Genomic DNA, 20,551 nt, shown 5'->3' with positions numbered 1-20,551 from the left:
TGGGTTCTGAAGACTGCGAAAATTCCAAGACTCCTCGAACTTCTATCTTTTTTTCGTATCTTTAAGGCTCTGATTTTTATTTTCATAAAACGAAATTGCAATTGTTAAAAAAATGAAGAACGTGGTACTCGAGGATTTCACGAGGATTTTCAGGGTAGAGATGCGTCTATTTTTTACAATAAGTGATAGATGCTCTGTTCCAAAATAATATAGTTTATTGTTTCCATAATCTGGCAATAGTAAAGTGTGTAAAGAAATTACAAATATCAGTCGTCAACCAATATAATGATATTCTTGTACATACCTAGACCAGGGCTGCGCAATTACAGTTTGAACATTGTCGTTTAATCAGAAAGATTTTTCAGTGATGTACTGCTTATTATAAATTATATATAACATCTTTTCTTTCGTTACACTATATCGCATTTGAGGTAAGTAAACTTTTCACGTCAAAGTCACATAAACGACTTGGATAAATATTCGATATCTTTGTAATAAGTAATAATAATCCTATCTAATTCTTATAATAGCACCAACTTGCGAATTGTCGGGGAATTTTTATCGTAATATTAAATTCGCAACACACCTTAAATTTATTTACCAGTTTTAGTGATTACAGTTTACTTCGACAGGCTAAAATTAACTCTCTAAGGCCACTAGGGTTTTTCTTTGTGGATTCGATAATAACGTGCATTTGGGCAAACTAGACGAATAGATGTTATGACAAATGCTCTCTAATTTATCTAGCACATCCAAGAAAATGTACTTACTATGGCTATGTGACTGGATTGATATTTGCCATAGTATGAAAAGACAGAAAGCAACTGTCTTTCACGGATGTACTTAAACCAGTTAGCTTTTCTTTCATCACCGCCAACGTTTGGTTTTTAGAAATAGCTTGGTTGGCATTCAAGTGCTCGAAAATACATTTACTTTTCAGTTCGCTAATTTATTTATAAATATAATCAAACAAAGTAAACGATGAAATCTTATGATTCGAGTAAGATATCCAAATCGTGACAGTAGGAATTGGAAAAATTAAATATTTTGCAATCCATTCAACACTCTTCATAACACAGAATACTTCTATCAAATTCATAAAATTATAAAAGTCAAGTGATTGCATTGAAATCTTAACTCTACTTATATCTATAGTACGCTATGAATCCTCAACTGTAGGTTGCATTGGATATTGCAATCTGTTATTAAAAAAATATGAATAAATAAATAATGCTGCGACCTATCCCAACAACTTTCATCAGCCATAGTACATACATATTTCATCTTAAGGATCACGTAACATGGAGGCAATTTTTATTCAAAGTTAGTTCATAATTCATTCTTAAATGCCATTTTTTGAGGCATATGCACCCCAGTATCACACGTACAGGGTAAGGGAGCCAGGCATAATATCTTCATAGATTCAAACAGTAAAGCTATGAAAAGTAAAAAGACGTCTTTTAAAAAAATATTTTTTTTTGATACTCGAATTACAAACTACAATATATGAGGTTTGAATATCTCCAGATCCTATATTTCTCTGAAATTATTTATCCGATTGATGATGTTTTGTACCGATTACTGATTTATGATGTATTTCTAATATCATTGAGTTTTTGTTCAGTATCTGTTGATCATGATCTTGTTGCTTAAAGTGCCAGTCCTATAGCTACAAAGTCAGGTCCCTCTATCTAACAGTTGCAATTATTTTGTTCTTAATGCTAACCCATTATTTGGACGCACGTGAAAGTAAAGGCGGATTCTTATGATTATGGGAGATAATATCAGGACATATTGTAGGCGAAGTTGCGGACCTGCAGCATTTTGATACATTATCAAAAAATCTTGGTCTATCAAAATGCTGTTGATGAATATCAAACCTCGTTTCTAGGAGCTCCGAAGTGTGATGAAGCCAACTTCGGAACTGCCATAAAACTATCCTAATTAGTTAAAAATACATCTTTTTTCAGACCATACAAATTTGGAGTGAAAAAAGATGTGGTGAGGGGTAAGGGTTTTTCTTACAGCTAATCAACCAATAATAACAGTGACAGGAAGTGAATGTTGAAAATATGCGATAACGTTACTGACAGGTCACAAAATTTTCAAAAGTGATTGAAACAAAATTTGTTGGGCTATGCAAGCCGTGAAGCGTGTGATGTCGGTACAATATATGATTAGAAATAAACTAAGTACTCAATATAGGTGTGCATTAGTGTAATGGTACTAAATGGGATTGGTACAGATCACCAATCCTTCCATGAATGATTACTCATAACTTAATTTGCTTGCAGAGCAAGACTTGAGTGTGCACAATTTGAATTAAAGAGTTAATCATGGTATCCTGCTGTAATCAAGAATTGTTTCCATCAAGGATAATGGATTAATGTGCGTATAATACTCAAAATAACATATAATACTTCTAATTTTGAATTATACTCGACAATCGAGTCATATTGATAAAATTTTATCACACTAGAAATATCAGAGAATTGATTCTGGTGACTGACTATACATTATTATGAGACGTCTGGTTAATATAATTGTACAACTGGATTGGAATTTTTAATCTCTAACATTGACTTGATTTTAAATTATAAACTGTGGGTAGAACAGTGTTTTCATAAAAATAGAGGCAATGATAAAGTTTGTGAGATATTATTGACAATTAAAAGAAGTTATCTAATTGACAATTTTCTAAATCTATTCTGAATGTAAAAATACAATTTTGATTTTAATAAGTTATCGAATTATCACTGTACCTAGTTAATAACAATTCTTGGGTGTATGGATATATATACATAAAAATATACAGGGTCTTGTTCTAATCAAGACGGACAATTGTTACTAAAGCAAATGAAACTAGCATCAAAATATTCAATGTCCACATTATTTTGTTCAACCCTAGACTACATGTGAGTCCAAATTTTCAGTATTTTTGATCGATGGATCCGAATTTAACGAGAACAGTTTATACATTTCTCTAGTATACTCTAGACAATTCCTTGGTAGCACAAACGATGTAATCAAAATGTAATGTAAGTTTTGTTTAGCACCCTTGTGCAAGAAGAGGATTATAAACTTGATCTGTTTTGAAAACAATTTCCGTTGAAATTTAGAATGGGCGTGCACTTCTGCACTCTGGTTTACCAGCACATCTTAAGTCATAATCACCTTCCGGTTAACCATTTTGTCTGCATATAGATATAAACAGAGGAATTATGGATTATAGAGTCACATAATGTGCCCGGAACTTTCAACAAGTTCGTCACATATCGATGTAATGTCGTTTAGCATATTTTTCTCACAAAATGAGCCATTATAGTAGAGTTTGGTAAATACAATTCCGAGCATTCTGAGCTCTTAAATATTAGAGGGAAATAGTGGAGCCCAAAATGATTAAGGTCATGATATTGACTGTCTAAACTTCAGATTATTGTTTAGCTTGGACAATGTCTGGCATTTGATTTTAACGTACAAATAAATTCAGTTTTGTCTCCTGCAATAAGGCAGTCAATTAAAATACTATTGCTTCGGAATTCCTCGGAATACCGATCTATAGGAACTGCTGATATTTTGATCGAATAAGGACCGACGAATATCTACTGGGCATAAATAGGATAAATCCCAAATTAAATCTTCGAATGGACCCACGGTCGAATCACAAACTAAGTAGTATTACTTATAAATTGAAGCGATCAAACGCATTTGTTAATGGTCCTTCTTCGAACAGAGTAATGCCCTGCGTTCCTCCCTTTTCTAATTAAATTCCCTTTCTTTTGATCTGGACTAGAGTTTGGGCATTTCACATTCTTATCATGTATTTTTTGCCACATCGTATATAAATTGGTTGGAGAAACTTTATGCGCAGTTATTAAAGTTTGAAACACGCAAGGGTCAAATTTTCGTACTGCAAAACTAAATCCTGGATGATTACTTGGATGTAATTTTGCACGTTTTGCACAAATTCCCGTTACGTAAACATCTTCTAGGTATATCAGCGGTGTCTCTAACGCAGTTTCATATAACTTGACAGCTACATCCATGCTCATTACATACCCAGTACCCGATAGATAATTTGGATACGTTCTTTCTGAGTACATATATTTTGGCATGTACCTGTAGTATAGAATGACAAATTGTATTCAATTCATTTTTAGAAAGCATGTATTCATAAGAAAGAAAAAAAATGTTCAAGTTAGAGTACAAAATAAAAACTGTATATGACTGATGCAGTCTTTGCATAACTTGTGAATTAATTGGATATGCAATGCCAGTTCAGCTGCATGAATTCGAAAGATAAACAAGAGGTGAAAGTCACTTACCACTTATTCTTTGAGTCAGCGATCGGCTTGGCGTTGCAAATGAGAGACCCAATCAAAGCTCCGCTTGGTGAAGGTCTTGTTTGTAAGTGTTTCACTAATGCTGGTACATTTACAAACATGTCATCATCAGTTTTCATCAAATATTTGGCCTGACCACAATTCGACGTCACCCATTTTAACATCATGACAGATTTTATTGTCAAATTATTATATGAGTCATAAAATTTCTCTTGTATTATATCTTTGAATTGCGCATTTTCAGCTTCTAATAGTTCCTGTTAGAATCAATAAAACTCAAGTGAGTGAGAGTTTCACTGTTGGATCAGTAATAATAAATACGAATTGGGCTCTCTCAAATTCATCTTACACTCAAGGTTTCATTGTTGTTCTCTCCTACAAGAAACCCGACTTCAACTGTCATGTTATAAACATTGTTTGTATTCACTTTGCTTGCCCAAGTATTTCTTATGGCTTCTCTCGTTTTCAAATTTAAAGCTGATGAACAAATTATTATGATGAGATATGGGGGGACTGTGCAAATTCCAATCGGGGCAATAATCGTGGTATTGCTTTCAGGCTGTATATATGCACGGATATCTCTCGTTGTATTGTATGCCCAGCCAGGTAATTGTGCTAAAAATAATGACTATCATCGACATTGGAAAAACATTTATAAATTATCCAACAGTATGCAATAACAATAATAGTGATAGTAATAATGTCAACAATATTATGCAAAAAATAATTTTTCATTTAGGACCAAATACCTCACTTTAGATCTTATCTGAAGAATTTGTATCTACAATTTACCAAAAAATGACTTTATTCACCTTATAAGCAGAGGTTTAATACTAGAATTGCATCAAAGGAAGAGAATAAAAAAATCACGAAATGGAAATTTCTTTTGGAAACTGTAGTTTATAAAAGAATATTTTTAATACTTAGAACAAAACAAAAAAATTGTAGTATTAAAAAAGATTAATACGTATGTTTGCAAAATTGTAAAGTAACGTTATAATAGAAACAAGTCAGGTATTTGGTATGAAGAGAAGATTGCTACAAAGGTCCGGAAAATGCCTAAACTTAATATTATTGTTGAAACCAGCCGATTGTTAGAACTTCGAATAGGTAATTAATTTAGATGAGTGATTTAGGTGTAGTAATGGTAAAACGGTGATATCTACAGTAAGCATACATTCACATTGCATGCAATTTTAAGAGGCTCAACTACCAACTAATCTAAAAAAAAAGTGTTTTGATGAAAAAACCCAGTTGCTGTGTCGAAAATATAGCTTGATTTTTGCCAGTGTACAAGTAATTCGTCATGCATTCAAATACCAAAGAATGATATCATTATACATATCCAACCAAACAAAAGATTTAATTGTTCCAACCAACTAGTGATTGTCTATAATCAGCCACGGTAAATGACATTGGCTTATCAAATTCAACTTCCTTTTTCCTTTTATTAGAGCATTCAAAGTTAGAATATAATGTGAGACTTTCGAGTGTGCGTAGGCTTACGATAATATAATAGCTGCCGGTGGTAGCTGTTCGCATTCATAAAGTTTAGGAAGCCAAAGGAATGATCATTGTTGAAAAAACAATGAATGTAAGTTCTTACGTTAATGTGAATATTTATGAAATAGTACTTGTCAAATTGAAGTTACATTTTGTGAGTTTCTGTAAGCTCTTTTGATCAATAAACAATCCTGTGTGAGTCATTGCCATTCAGATGCAGTATTCATACTATGAGAGGGAAGGATCACTTGCCAGATAAATCGGACTAGGCTACAAAAGCTACAAATTAATAAGAGCCAAAATTAAGGTAAGCTATGAGATGTATCAAGTTTACATTTTGCCTCGTTAGAATTTTTGTTTGTGGTTGACGAGAAAAATAGGCGAAATTTTGAGCTGATCTTTTGAGTTTTCCCTGATATGTTTGTTTTTGGAGCTTTTTGAGTATATTTTCATATTTTTTTTCAAAAGATGGGTGCCTGGTTCACAGAGATGAACGATGTGGGTTAAACATGAATAAATGAACAAGCCAGTAAATGCATATTTCTGTAGGCCATGGATTTTGGGGTTGCTGAGAGTTAGGTTTAGGATTATCACGTAAGCCTAGTAAAAGAGGTAGTTTTATGCACCAGAAATTCAGTCACACACATACCAATGTTATACTAAGAAATATTTCAGTGGATATGAAAATTAAGTGTTCAGTCATGCAGCGTAATTATCATGCAAATGATCCATTACCTAATTTATGCGGGCTTGTACAGAAGTTGAAATCAATCCCACAATACGAGTTTTACTCACTTTTCATCCACTACATAACAGTGTATTTCATAATGCTTATGTGAACACATAACTTTCCTTGGATTCTTCCAGTGTATTTTATAAACATTTCACATTGAAGGATAGAAACAAAAAAACTAATGTTTCTTAATAAAATTAATTCGTGATATAAAAAAGGAACTTTTGTGCACTTGCTGTATTAATGTCTTTTCAGAAGGGTGACTAATTAGATACAAATTTAATTAGTTTAAGACATAGCAATCTTTGATCACTTTCATTATCATAGTGAAAATCATGTAGTTCACGGTCTTCGACCAGTGTTTGAGTTGATTGAACTTTTTGATTAAATAAACCTGCATATGAATCATTTGTGAGATCACAATTGAATGTCACTTAATAGCTAGAATTTGTACCTAAGTATCATGATAATATTATATGTATATCTATAAATGTGAAACTGAACTTCGTGAGAAAAAAAAGATAATTGGTGAAGTTGTGCAATCTTTGAAAAATCATTGCTGTCTACTTCATGCACGTCAATGAATATTTATTTATCATATTTAGTCATGTGGCTAGATGGAAGCCGCTATAATTTAATGCCAACAAATACTCCTGAAGATTCTTTATCTGATAATTGCCAAAGTTCTGATTTTCCAGAAATACAATTAAAAATTACCATATTCACTTATTGTTCTGTATGCTTCTTTAAATTGTAATGAAGTAACTTTGCATAAATGCCTAAGATTCTCAGGCGTTTGAACTTATATTAACTAACTAAATAGTAAAGTACTCAATAAGCAATGTAAGTTAAGCGTGGATGAGTGAGCGAGTCATTAGATGCATACCTACGGAGGCCATGGGTTGTGAGGGCCACGGAGGGCTCGGGTTAGGAATCTCACCTAGGCCTTGGAGTGACCCTTGGGCAGAATGATAAGCTGGAACGTACAACAAGCCCAATATTGCAAGTAGCCCAAATCCCAGTGCTAGGCGTCTCAGGAATGACGATTTCGTTTTGCCAGTTCCATTTGTGTTTATGCTACTGGCCGGTGGTAATTCCAGTGGCATTAAACGTACTCTGTCCATCTATATCAACAGTCCAGAAAACAAATAAAACTTATACTCATGCATTGCCACCAAACAATGTAAGATTTTTATCTGGTATAAAAAGAAGAAATAAGAATTTTGGTCTACAAAGATTGTATAGATGTAAATGTTCATTAGTCACTATTTTCAGCACAAAATTCTTCTACGTATGTCTTTTTAATATTTTTGGTTGTTACGTAACTCCTCAGTGACTGTTGTGCATCCAAATAATAATAAAATAGTACTTGAAACAAATTAAAGCTATGTGAGAACTGTACAACCACAGACACAAAATACATTTGAGACGATTACAGCGACCCCAGGTATTGTTTCATATTTCTAGAATGTACCTTGCTTTGTCACCAATCAAAAAATAAAAAGATCGTTCATCAATCTCAAAATTTCGCTATTGTTTTCTTGACTAGATGCGTTAACTAAACACTTTTCGTTTTCAATATCAATATCTCTGCCATGATTAGACCATTTTAATCTTATTTTGTGACGATAATCAGGTGAACATAGATAACGGCTGTTATCTATTCATAGTACAATCAAATTGCTGTATCCTGAATGTCGTAAATTTTTATGCAGAACGTATTCAAAATCCATTGAAGCTGCAGTTTCATTACTGCCAGTTTCTTAGTCAAGTGACCTCTTCATGAGGCCAAGCCTGAATTCAATTAAACATGATGTTACAAACCATACAATAGGAGAATAAAAGATAGTAATAGCTCAAATGATTTTTGTATTCAAAAATCTAGACCATCTGGAAAATCAACCTACACATGTTTTTCAGTACATGGGACAGATGCACTCCTTAGATTCGGATTGTATGAAATCTGCATTTTTTACGTTTGCTGTTGTTGTCAGCAATACATTGGAGAAGTTACAAAGAAGAGCGTACAAAGTTACAGGGTACGATTGATCCCATGTACAAATTGTAGAAAAATGATGTGAGTTATACTCTTGTAAATTGTAGTATAGAAACTGTACACGGAAAAAGAAAAATAATCAGCATGAATATCCAATGCGACATGAAAAGTGATAATTATTCATATTTGTATGATGACTATTGATTTTTTTTTTTTTTTAATCAGGGAACGTTAGAAGTATACAATGTGTCTTATCAATAAACGATAACATGGGCGCCAAACCACCTGCGTTGTCACGTTTTATAACCTTTCTATAGAAATAACAAATCGTGTTGACGTTGAATAAACATTTTTCACGTAGGTATTGTCATGGGTGTTAGTGGGATGTTCATAAGTCATCGACGCTCGCAACTTGTTAACCTTGGAAACAGGTAATAGATTTGATGAGTACGTACTGTCGTTTGATAAGAATCATCCGTGGACCCATGAATTCAAATTGTTGTAACAAAATCAGTGAAAGTATGATGCAAATTACGAATCAGTGCAATTGCATGTAAATTTCATAGATAAGTCAGCTTCTTTCTCTTCTTATACCTACCAATGAATATGGTTTGACGATTGTCAATTTTAAAAAAATTACCTTCTTGAGTTCGGCGTACGTTTTGCATTAATAACAACAATGTTATTAAGTACGCAATCATTCATCACCTGGCGGTGTCGCTACACCGCCATTTACTTATCACTTTCACAATTATGAATTCTTTTATTGCGTAGACACATGCAAACGATTCAACGATTCGCGAACGAATGAATGTTTCCTAACAACAGGATTTTCACTTCGCACCGTGCATTTAGCGGATTAGCTGAAAGCACATCGACAGGGCGCGATTCCATGGAGCGGTGGACCGCTTTAATACTACGATTAGCGTATTGCACTTGACGCGGGATCTCCTTGGCGCAACGCGAAGTACGTCTTCCGGATCGTGGGAAGAGTGCACCTAACAATCGCGAGTATCGCGCTGTTTGAAAATGTCGAGAAAGCATAGTTCAGGAAGATAGCTTTCGCGTTTGCGGAGCTTTACTCTGTGTTACAATTTTTTACTCGCTCAAAATTACCGGTCTATAAATTATTTGCAATCAAACGTTCTGCATCTCAAAAAAAAAAAAAAAAAATAGCCACGAAAAAAGAAGACAAACAAACTAATTCGGAGATTTTCAGGTTGGGTGCCCGATCAAAATTTCAAGATATTAAAGACGGGTCACCATAATCGCAGGTAAGTCGGGAAATAATTTGCTGCTTTCTTTTCTTGTTGCTAAGTCCTGTTAGTTTGATTAAACCATAGTCTTCTACGATTTCGATGTATACACTTGAAGGTACGGATGATATTCATTTTCGTTCCGATTTTCCATTAGGTTATGACATTGACTAATGTAGATTTGGCGGGAAAATTTCCCAAAACTATCCCTGAACATAGTTCATTATTGTCATCTTTGATTCAAAAGTTGAAGCACAAAGAGAAATATAGTAGACAAATGAGAAATTCGATCACACCGAAAGCCAAAACCCAAGATTTGAATTTGCAGTTTATTCTTGTGCAATTTGAATCCATGTTGTTGCCCGTGTTATTTTAGTTAATGGTTATGGTTTGGTCTGCAGTGATTGCAAATATCCTTCAAGCATTTATATTCTATCGTATTTATTTGGAACCTGGTTTTCACATCTCTTTTCCTCTTAAGTGCGCAATGGATTTTATGAGAAGAACCTCTCGAGTCACACCAAAAATTGCGAGTCTCCAAGAGATTTATCCTCATGATCTACAATTCTACAGAATACCACCCTCTGGTCGGATAACTCTTGATGAGTTCCATCAACTGAGTATGGAAAGAATGAAAGGTGATGATTGAAATCAGGAAACATTTGACAAGTACAGTGATAATGCCTTCTTGAATAAAACAATATACATATGTGGTTATGGAGAGAATTATTTCAAGAGTCCGTACTATTGGTATTTAATTAAGTAAACAAACAAACTTCTCAACAATTTACTTTCCCAGAGAAATCTATCACATTAAAAAAAACCATTCAAACAAGTCAGAGTAATTAGAATTTGAGTATATAATTTAAAATTAAATGTTATTTATGTCAATGATTGAAAGAATTAGGAATATCAAAATATTATCGCATGTTGACATGTTACGTATTACTCAAACATTGATTTTGTTGCAGTTCTGCGTATAATTGAATCAGTACACATACAGTCGGATATTACACCGGATCAGCGGCTACCTATCATTATCAGCCAACTAAGAAATGATAAGACTTTGTATCATTATGTTAAACTCCTAAAGACGACTGGGAGCGATGTTCCAAATGAAGCACAGTTAATAGCAAGGCAGCGAGATCACACTTCTCACTTCATCTTACATTTAGCGCACTGCTTAACTGATGACCTGAAAAGGTGGCTTATTGCTCGAGAGGTGGAATTGTTCAAATTACGATACCGCAACTTGAGTTCTGAAGCTATTCAGCAGTTCCTGAAAATCAACGATCTGAATTATGTACCTGTGAGTTTGCTTGATACATATTCCTTTTTTTTTTGCTGGCCAGCAATTTTCATGATGATTACCATGTAACAATTACCAGAAACAAATTTTCTTCCACAGATATCGCAAAATGACAAAGATGATATTAAGCAGTATCTTTGCCAATCTACATGGGGTCATTCAGAAGCGAATGTTGATGTAACTAATTTTTATAAAGTATCTTTTGACGAAGTGGGAGACCTGGTCAAAAGCAGAAAAGTTTATGTCAAAAGTGGCTTTGCTTACATTCCAGAAAAAGAACTTGTTACGATATTTGTAACAATATTTAGAATCCAACTAGCTCAAGCGCTAGCAGTGAGTATAAAATCAATCATATTCTTCACAATCCGGCGTTGTTTGTATGGTCGTGATGCACTAAAACTGCGTAATTTTTCCACTGACTAGTGCACCAGGCGAGGAATACCTATGTTGCATACTGATGAGAGAATTCGGAGCTTCATGAAAAACTTTCATAACTGCTACATGGGTGATGACTATCTCGATAACAACGGCCCGAATATTCCTATAGAAAATCTAGATGCGGTAAGGTCTTCAATTTTTTTGTCTGATGTCTTACACATTGAAGATATACCAGATTTCAAAGATTGACCACCAATATTAAACATTGTTATGTACTACTCACTATACATGTAAGCAAAAAATACCTTTTACAGTTATCAAAAACGTCATATCCTCTGTGCATGCGAGTTATGCATGAAACGTTGCGGTCGAAACACCATCTAAAACACGTAGGTCGGCAACAGTATGGATTATTCCTAAAAGGGATTGGTGTTTTGTTGGAGGACGCGCTCCGCTTTTGGCAGGAAGAATTTTGCAAAGTGATGGAACCTGACAAATTTGAAAAGACCTATGCGTACAACATAAGGCATAATTTTGGGAAAGCAGGAAAACGTACAAACTACACCCCTTACAGTTGCATAAAAATCATCACCTCAAATGTTGGCCCAGACCAAATTCACGGATGCCCATTTAAAGAATTAGATGCCTTGTCGCTGAAGAAAAAGATGCTGAGTTATGGTCTAACTGAAACTGGTATGAAGGTCACTCTCATCTATTGCATTGTTGAAAGCCGAAATGGGATATTTATTACGTAATCATACTAAATTACACCCTTGGGAAAGAATACTCAGGTTTTCAACTAACTAGAGTAATTTTTTTTCTGTTCTAGTTGTGCAAGATGTAGCACACTATGCCCAGAAAAAACATTATCAAATAGCTTGTACCAGGTACTTTGAAGCTGTACATAAGTGCCCATCACTGAACACAGTCATGCATCCAAATACCTATTTCAAAGAAAGCCAGAAGTTACTAAACGGTGGAAATCCAGCGCCTGCTAAAAGTATGGACATTGAATATAAGTTTATTATTATTTTTTTTTCACTAGCTGCTCATGGAATATGAAACTTCTGTGTTTCAGGACAACCGTTGAACCAGAGTAATCTAAAAAAAAAATACGAGCGTGAAGATTATACAGATTATTTGGATGGTATGTTCTCTGATTTCGATGATGATAGCAAATAATATTCAAGTGACTGTATGTGCTCTTATGTGTATGTGATACCATGGCCTCGTGAATAGTCTCCATATGAAATACGACGATTAGGAGTGAAATTTGAATGATATTGGACTGCCCTCTTTTATTTTAACATATTTTGATTGCCTTTCTGCGGCTGGACCCACAGTAGCCAAAACAGCCCGCTGCCATTCAAGAGACCGATACTAGTTTGACTTTAACTCAATGATTCTTTTATGGAGACTGTCCTCGCTATGACGCGGTCCAAGCACACTGTGTTTTGAATTTTTGTAAAAGTAACATTATAAATTATATTTTTTAAAACAGTGGCATTACTTCTTTGTACATATCCCGTATTGAAACAGTGCACCTGTGACCGTATTGCAGCATATAAAAAATAAACTATCTGTTTTATTATTGGTACGTACATATCATAAATAAAATGGAGGTTAAAATTTACCATACAAACAAATGTACTAACATTTTTTTAAAAACTAGTATATTACAAATAAAAATTGAAAATGTTAAATTATATAGATAAAGAAATTTTTGCTTCCTACAATTGATCGATTATTCCGAGCTATTATATTCTCAGAAAATCATCGTTATTCTAATTTACTGATTTTGTCAATTTCTTAGACGAGTAAGTAAATCAGTGAAGTAACCTACCGGTCGCTCGTTTTTTGCGGCAGGTCAGTAATCAGTGGATACTTCGAAGTAATACGCTCCATAGCTCATGCGATAGCAGAAAGCGCCTATAGGTATACCGTCGTTGAATTCGTATGCCGAATTCGAGATGCGAGCGAAAACCAAGACTTTTTTTTTCATTTATTGCAAGAGCTTTATTGCAAGCTCGTTAGACGTAGCCATTTTCTTTCCGCTGCTCACCGTTTTTCCCGAGCCAATTTTGATTAACATCCCGAACCATTAATGATACAAGGCCGCTGATGTCGTATTTGTGTTGCCAACCCCAATCCTGTCGAGCCTCACTGTCATCGAACACTTGGGGCCAGGAATCGGCTGAAATATTTTAATAACATTAATTTTCCGACCACAGGTAAGCTACTCAATCGAAATGAAAAGACAAAAACAACTAGAATCCATGTGATTCTCGATTTAAAGTTAAATGTTAAAGTTTGATGTTAACTTTAAGTTAACTTTGATCTGGAGAAATAAATTTCGTCTCTTTGAAAGTTGAAATTTGTGCATCAAATTTGAGAAAACCCACCTCTTAGAAATATATGTATGTAAAAAAAATGTTTATGTAAACGTTAGTATGTACATTCTGCGTAATTTGTACAGCATTTTGAAAATCTAACAGAAACCGGGTTTGAAAATTTTACTTGTCAGATTCTTGAAAATCTTGCCACACGATACTGTAATATTGTTAATTTTCAGTTAACGGTGAAAATATTTCACTTTTTTTTCATGTTAGGTCAAGCAAAACATTGACCATATGCCAATTATCGATGTTAACTTACCGATGAGTTGTCGACTATCAGGTTTGTACGTAATTTGTAAGTTAGGAACGTGTTTTTTTATCTCGCTGAAGAGTTCCTCAGGAGTAAAGCTCATCGCAGTTACGTTATACACTCTTCTGCGCAGCAGTTCGTCCGGTGCATTTAAAAATTGTAAAAGCGCGTTCAGACAGTCCTCGATGTACATCATCGGCATTCTCGTGTGCGGTTCTAAATAACATTCGTATTTACCGGTACGCATTCCCTCGTGGAATACCGAGACCGCATAATCTGAAATAATGGTACGATTATATTTTTATACACATACAGGGTGTTGGCGATAACTTTGGCCAAAATGACAGGGTATAGGTAGAGGACCGAAATACAGGGAATTTGAACATTGGAACCCATGTTCGGAAATATCTCATTGTCAGTACAGATAGCTATACAGCCGTTTTTCAACTGAGGCTTGCATGCTTGATGGCTATACTCGAGGCTTAAGTTTATCAGGTTTGTCACGTGTAGAGGACATGAAGGTGATAAAAATGGCAAATTTCACGACTACGTCGTGATATTTTGATGAAAAAAAACCCGAACAAATGCGATCATCGTGGATGTCACGCAGTCGACAATGTATTGAAGTAAATGGACATAATTTCGAACAATTTTTGTGAGATCTCTGTTCATCAGGTAGTTTGTTCTGCTTTCCGTTTTCTAATTCATTAAAACCTTCGACGTTGACTTTGAATTTGCAACATCACCTTCATGTACTTTACATACAACGTACCGATAAACTCAAACCTCGAGTAGCCATCAAGCGCGCAAACCTCAACCGAAAAACGGCTGTAGCTCCGTATCGGGACATGGATTCCAAAGCTCAAATCCTTGTGTTTGGGTCCTCCTATACTTACCTTGTCATTTTGGTCAAAGTTATCGCTAACACCTTTTATAATTTCTTGCAGTGTAATTTAACTTCCTTTTTTTATTCTGTTGTTTATGATTATTGAAAGACCATAATGGATTCTGAGGCAAATACAGAAATAACGACGTGTACAATAGTTTATCTTTTTGTTGTCATTTGACTTTATATCTTGAATTATCATATCTCATCGGTGGTTGATGTTTGAATGTTTACAAAACAACTGTTAGTAAATATACGATACAAAAACAAAACTAGCCATCAATTTTAATGAGAATTAAAATTTATTTTATGTCTCTCAGCAACCTTTGTTCGCGCATTCTTTTCGTACATTTTTTTCATTTTTTCGTGTAGTTTGATAGAAATTCGTACGATTAGGAGAGGTATGGAGGATAGGACGTTCATTGCAATCATACAGCTCGTTAGAATAAGTGGAGATTATTTTTACGCGGTCTAGTTCTTGCGAAAAGGGTTTACCGGTTTCTGATTTGAAATTATATTCAGTGGGCTGTTTCACAATTGCTATTCACTTATAATACACTCATATCTATTGTCTATTCTTGACCACCCGATTATTTACGTGAGCACTCGCAATTTAACTGAATAAATATGCAATAAATTTTTATTCATCTTCTGTTGTGCTTTTTAATTAATTTTGTGTAAACATCAGTCGATGAAGTCACGACAATCAGTTGCGCTTCATTCATGGACTTCCAATTACCGCACATCCAGAAGTAAATTTTCAGAAAATCCGGTAATGTAAATCTTTTTGAAGGAATGCTTACATGGATACTCAGATTTTTTAATTCAACTAGAAGTGTTAGAAGCTAGCAATTGTTAAAAAAAAGGCACCTCTATGATTTGCAGACTTACCGGTCGTTCCACCACTCGGTGGATCGCTGCTGATGACACCTGGGAACCTGAGACACCGGAAGTCGAGACCGAACCGGTGATAATAATATTCTCCAAGTAATTCTGCGTGGACTTTGCTGACGCCATAGATGGTCCGTGGACGTTGAATGGTAACATTTGGCGTCGGATTTCGAGGAGATTCAGGTCCAAATGCACCGATTGTTGATGGAACGAATATGCGCAAGTTGTATTGTTTAGCTAGTTCAATGACGTTGTGCATTCCTAAAGGAAATCACCAGACAATAACGATTTTCCGAATCTTTCCTCAATTCGTGAGATCATTGATAAAATGAGAATCTCACCTTCTATGTTCACTCTGACAGCCAAGGGAACATTTTGTTCACCAACGGCGCTGAGAAGAGCGCTAAAATGTATTAGCCAATCAACTCGATGATTAACAACTATTTTTTGTAACCCTTTGAAGTCCAAAATGTCAGCAAAAATGAAGGGTCCACTTCGAAGCCCTTCGTCGCTCGGTTTGATAATGTCAGAAAGTATTACGTTTTCTTTTCCATATTTTTTACGTAGAAGTTTCGCACATTCAGATCCGAGCTGGCCTAGTCCACCTATGAAGACAAAATATTCATATCATGGGATCCCGAAGTTTCTTGAACATCTAATGATCCAAGTTTTTGAAAAATTGTCACTTACCAGTGATAAGAATTTTTGGTATTCGATTCTGATTTCGTTCATTGTTTAATTGTTTCAGGTTTGCAGCCCCACTGAAATTTCGGCGAACCACAATTTTGTGTGCGTGCAAGGCTAGGAATCGCCCGGCAAGCATTTTCAAGAGACGAAGCAACGAACTCCTGCTCCTAGAAATCATTCACCCGTAAAAATTATTTAGAGTAATTATAGATATTCACGCAGAGAAAAAGTTATCTTTAATCAACGAAATAAATTACTTGATTAAATTGAATTAATTACTTTATTTAATTAAACAAATTATTGCATTGCCACAAAATAAGGCTCCGCATTAAAAAGAAAAAAAAAAGTTCCAACGAACTATTTCTCCGTTTATAATAACTACAGACCACGATATGTGTCGTGAGATCGATCGAATGGAGATCCCTTCGATGTACTTTAGAACTTTGGTAAAGCTCTTTGAAATTCTACCAATAAGTTTTCGCCCTCTGGGTTACCAAATGCAGCTATAATAATTACACGTCTACTGTTTCTCGTAAATTGCGCTATACTTTGAGTCAATATATCGGTTCAGGGAAAGACATATTCGCACACGTGCCCATCGGGTCCCACTATAGCTTACTGAAAGATCGTCTCTAATGTGTTGGTTTTTGGTTTCAACTGTTCTGCTCCCATTGAAAGAATGACAAATGTGAATTACATCCAATGAAAATTGAACCTCATATCAATCATTAACATGCCAAACCTACAGTTTTTCTTCGATGATGCAATTAGTATTTTCTGTAAATATTGTAGTAAAAAATATCTCAACTTGGGTATTAGTATTTGCACGCACACCATCGTGTCGTTGTAGATCATGTCGCCATTGTATAACTAATTGTGAGTTTCGATAATATGAGTTAAAACAATTTCGATAAATAATCACTTATCTATACGACTATGGAATACGCTCTTTCCAATCTTCTAGATGTACTCTTTGTCAAATATGAGTTAGGATTTTTGTATTTTATTATTGGCAAGAACATTAGACAATTACAAATATCTTACATCGTCAAAATAATGTGCGCAGGTATCTGAATAATAGATCATTGTTACACATATTACTAACGTTACCCGCACGTCGCGCGTGCGACTGTTATATTACTTTGCGTGAGAAATGTCTTCGGGCTAGTGTTTTTTTGAATTTCTTTATTTCCTATTTTTGTGATATTACATCCGCGAAAAGAACGAACGCGATTTTACATTTGTGACGTCGAGTCCCAAGGTCTGTAACCAACCGCAGATTACTATTAGTGATCCCGTCTCAAATCATTAAATAAAAAATCTCGTCGAACCTCAAATTAATGAAAAAAAAAAGTCCCTCAACTGAAACACTGACGTACGAGATCATGAATTATAGATTATGTAATAATTACTCGACTAACAGGTGAGCAGGAATCACGATAGACGTCAGAAACCAGGACTCGTTTGGAGGCTCGCCGGGGGCTCGGCAGAAACGTTATTTCGCTAGATTACATGAAACATTCTATGAATTTCGACACATCATTCTGCGATCTGCCATTACGCCTATATGATTACCGTAAATTCTCGGATGTATCTTTTTCCATGGGTATTCAATCTTATGTGGAGCATTTCACGTGAAATTCGCGTCCTGATAAAATCCTGCCATGCCGATCGCAGGATCAAATATACGCCTTTTTTGGAAAATCATTTATGCAATGAAGATTTACACTTGTTTATTATAAATCACAAGATAAACCCGTGCCACGTTCAATTTTAACCAGTGAAAGGATCGCCGAGTGTAAGAACCGTAACTACGGGTCTAGTTATCGTTCCGCAAAAATCTCAAGGGTAACTAGTTACACGTTCTAATCTTGAGGTGTATTTTATTACAGAGTCAATACAGAAGTGTCTAATATGTACAAATTTCAAAATCAAATTTAATTTTTTATTGCCACTCTAATAATCTGTAGCCATTACAAGCGCAAGTTTGATGTCATTGCTGAGATGTTTGGTGTAAATGAACTTGTGCTGATTTTACATGGAGGTTTTCAGATTTGATTAAATACATTAAAAGCTTTCAACTTTTTTCATTTACAACAGGTTCTGCGTCTGTTGATTTATTACTGCTTTTAACATTATTGTTTTTCGTCATGTTCAAGGCAGTTTTATTCATTAGTTATGCGTTTACCGCAGGAGTTCTAGCATTTACATTTACGTACCGTTTAGCATTTGATTACCGAATCCGGTAGGGTACATCAATTCCAATTAAACTTCTTGTTTCTCGTTTTGCGAACAATTTGTTTTCAGATTAGGAAAGAAAATGAAAAAAAATAATGACCAAAAAGCAAACGTCGTTTTTCATATAATAATTAATATACAATTGAATAATGAGATATGATGCTCCATTCGAAACAGATTTTATTTAAATAATTGCATAAATGAATCTGATGGTTGGTTTTTTTTTTTTAATAACATTGCTATTCTCTTGTCTCATTATGTTCTGTAATGTCTGTACTTTCCGTTACATCACATTTTTAAGAAAAAAACATATTTTCATGCGTTCGAATAGTAATAAAACTGTTAATAACGAAATTCTTCAGCGGGGTTTCTTGCATAGGATAACAGGCAGACGGTTACTTTGCCTCAGATTTTGCAGAGATCTCAATAAATGTAATTAATATAAATACATCGTTAGCCAGCGCCATGGCAGGTGGTTTCCATACGCTACTCGTATCTTAGAATATTCCGCTATCCTTTGAAAGGTTGTAAAAGTGGTTTGTAGGTTTATAGACAGCTTGTCATGAGACGTATACACGTCTCATTTAGGTTGGAACGGTCTAACTGCGCTACGGCTATAAGGGACCATCGAACCATGAAAAATTCACACGTTTGCTGTGCAATTTTTCAAAGAGTCTCTACACTTTTTTTCGGGCATCAATTGCAAATTCGATGATTATCGACAAATATTGCACCGGTTACGAATGATGCTGCAAAGTGAAAGTAGTTACGGTCTATGTTCTGGGCATTTCTAATCAATGAAAAACTAAATCATCTAATCATCTGTGATTTCATCTTCGTAATAAATTTTACAGAAAATTTTTGATCTGTCATTCCTTTCCATCGAGATTTCGACCTTGACTTTCCACTGTTTCGAATACGCGTGAGTTCGTTTGTTTGGACGCGCTAATCTCAGGAACTACTGGTTCGAATTGAAAAATTCTCTTCGTGTTAGATAGTCCATTTATCGGGGAAGGCTATAGGCTATATAACATCATGCCATGACCAATAGGAGCGGAGCATCAATGAAAAATGTTGTAAAAACGGGAAAATGTATTATAAAATGAGCCGCGGCAACGCGTGGCCGGATCAGCCAGTTGGAAAATAAAATCGACACCCGCATTAGAGAGAAAAAAAAAACACAACCACGTCCGTTTTGAAAGAACTATTTCCATGATCCTTGCGCGTTAAAATTGTAATGCATATTCTCCTCACTACTTTCACGTAAACGATCAAATAATCGGTGAACAAACATGGAAAAATTCATCCAGACATTAAAAAGGATCAAATGGAATGAATGAAAAATTTAAAAACTGAGTTCGTTTATTATAAAAGATCGGAAGAATCGTTAGGATAATCATCGATAACATCATAAAACATCGTATACATACTTGTAATATCTGCGACGCTGAGTTTGAGAGCGATGAGATGAAGTGATTGGCAGGAAACTTATTTCAATACTGTATTCAGTTTGCTTCTGAAGGTAACACAACATGATTAATCACAGTTGTGATCGTCTACGCATGCGCGATATTTGCGAATGATTTGTTTTGTTTTTTGTAAATATTTTTTTTTAGTTTCCGTAATTGCAAGCGACTCGTTCACGGCGGGCTTTCACTTTGAGGAAGAATCGTTATAAGTACCTC

General features: G+C 34.9%; 3 protein-coding genes across 11 annotated transcripts; 1 reads left to right on the top strand and 2 right to left on the bottom strand.

Annotated features, from left to right (window-relative positions):
* Nucleotides 1-197: 197 nt before the first annotated feature.
* LOC105692824 (beta-1,3-galactosyltransferase 1-like) lies at nucleotides 198-9,422 on the bottom strand. Of its 6 annotated transcripts, none has more exons than XM_012412298.3 (5): nucleotides 9,216-9,379; nucleotides 7,466-7,703; nucleotides 4,693-4,958; nucleotides 4,326-4,600; nucleotides 198-4,119 (listed from the first exon to the last, which is right to left on the bottom strand). In XM_012412298.3, exons 2-5 carry the CDS (start codon nucleotides 7,701-7,703, stop codon nucleotides 3,699-3,701), a joined length of 1,200 nt encoding a protein of 399 aa, XP_012267721.2. In that variant the 5' UTR covers nucleotides 9,216-9,379; the 3' UTR covers nucleotides 198-3,698. The 6 variants fall into 6 exon arrangements, with proteins under 6 accessions (XP_012267721.2, XP_012267723.2, XP_048515276.1 ...); XM_012412300.3 differs by having other exon boundaries at nucleotides 7,520-7,703; XM_048659319.1 differs by lacking the exon at nucleotides 9,216-9,379 and adding an exon at nucleotides 9,031-9,175.
* Nucleotides 8,988-13,016, top strand: LOC105692823 (DNA primase large subunit). Of its 3 annotated transcripts, none has more exons than XM_048659230.1 (8): nucleotides 8,988-9,006; nucleotides 9,795-9,849; nucleotides 10,313-10,469; nucleotides 10,803-11,140; nucleotides 11,240-11,473; nucleotides 11,564-11,701; nucleotides 11,833-12,211; nucleotides 12,348-13,016. In XM_048659230.1, exons 3-8 carry the CDS (start codon nucleotides 10,319-10,321, stop codon nucleotides 12,578-12,580), a joined length of 1,473 nt encoding a protein of 490 aa, XP_048515187.1. In that variant the 5' UTR covers nucleotides 8,988-9,006; nucleotides 9,795-9,849; nucleotides 10,313-10,318; the 3' UTR covers nucleotides 12,581-13,016. The 3 variants fall into 3 exon arrangements, with proteins under 3 accessions (XP_048515187.1, XP_020711910.2, XP_048515192.1); XM_020856251.3 differs by lacking the exon at nucleotides 8,988-9,006 and having other exon boundaries at nucleotides 9,454-9,849; nucleotides 12,348-12,518; nucleotides 12,597-13,016; XM_048659235.1 differs by lacking the exons at nucleotides 8,988-9,006; nucleotides 9,795-9,849 and having other exon boundaries at nucleotides 10,458-10,500; nucleotides 12,348-12,518; nucleotides 12,597-13,016.
* Nucleotides 12,481-20,445, bottom strand: LOC105692826 (L-threonine 3-dehydrogenase, mitochondrial). Of its 2 annotated transcripts, XR_007279738.1 has the most exons (7): nucleotides 20,297-20,445; nucleotides 16,632-16,795; nucleotides 16,283-16,546; nucleotides 15,942-16,202; nucleotides 14,174-14,440; nucleotides 13,362-13,712; nucleotides 12,481-12,619 (listed from the first exon to the last, which is right to left on the bottom strand). XR_007279738.1 is itself a non-coding variant. In XM_012412301.4 (6 exons), exons 1-6 carry the CDS (start codon nucleotides 20,398-20,400, stop codon nucleotides 13,549-13,551), a joined length of 1,224 nt encoding a protein of 407 aa, XP_012267724.2. In that variant the 5' UTR covers nucleotides 20,401-20,445; the 3' UTR covers nucleotides 13,084-13,548. The 2 variants fall into 2 exon arrangements, 1 of the variants encoding a protein (XP_012267724.2); XM_012412301.4 differs by lacking the exon at nucleotides 12,481-12,619 and having other exon boundaries at nucleotides 13,084-13,712.
* Nucleotides 20,446-20,551: the final 106 nt, after the last annotated feature.

The sequence above is a fragment of the Athalia rosae genome, chromosome 1, assembly GCF_917208135.1.
Source record: "Athalia rosae chromosome 1, iyAthRosa1.1, whole genome shotgun sequence".
In the NCBI taxonomy this organism is placed as follows: Eukaryota; Metazoa; Arthropoda; class Insecta; order Hymenoptera; family Athaliidae; genus Athalia; species Athalia rosae.
The sequence above is the reverse complement of the archived record's forward strand: the minus strand, read 5'-3'. Positions and strand labels throughout refer to the sequence as shown.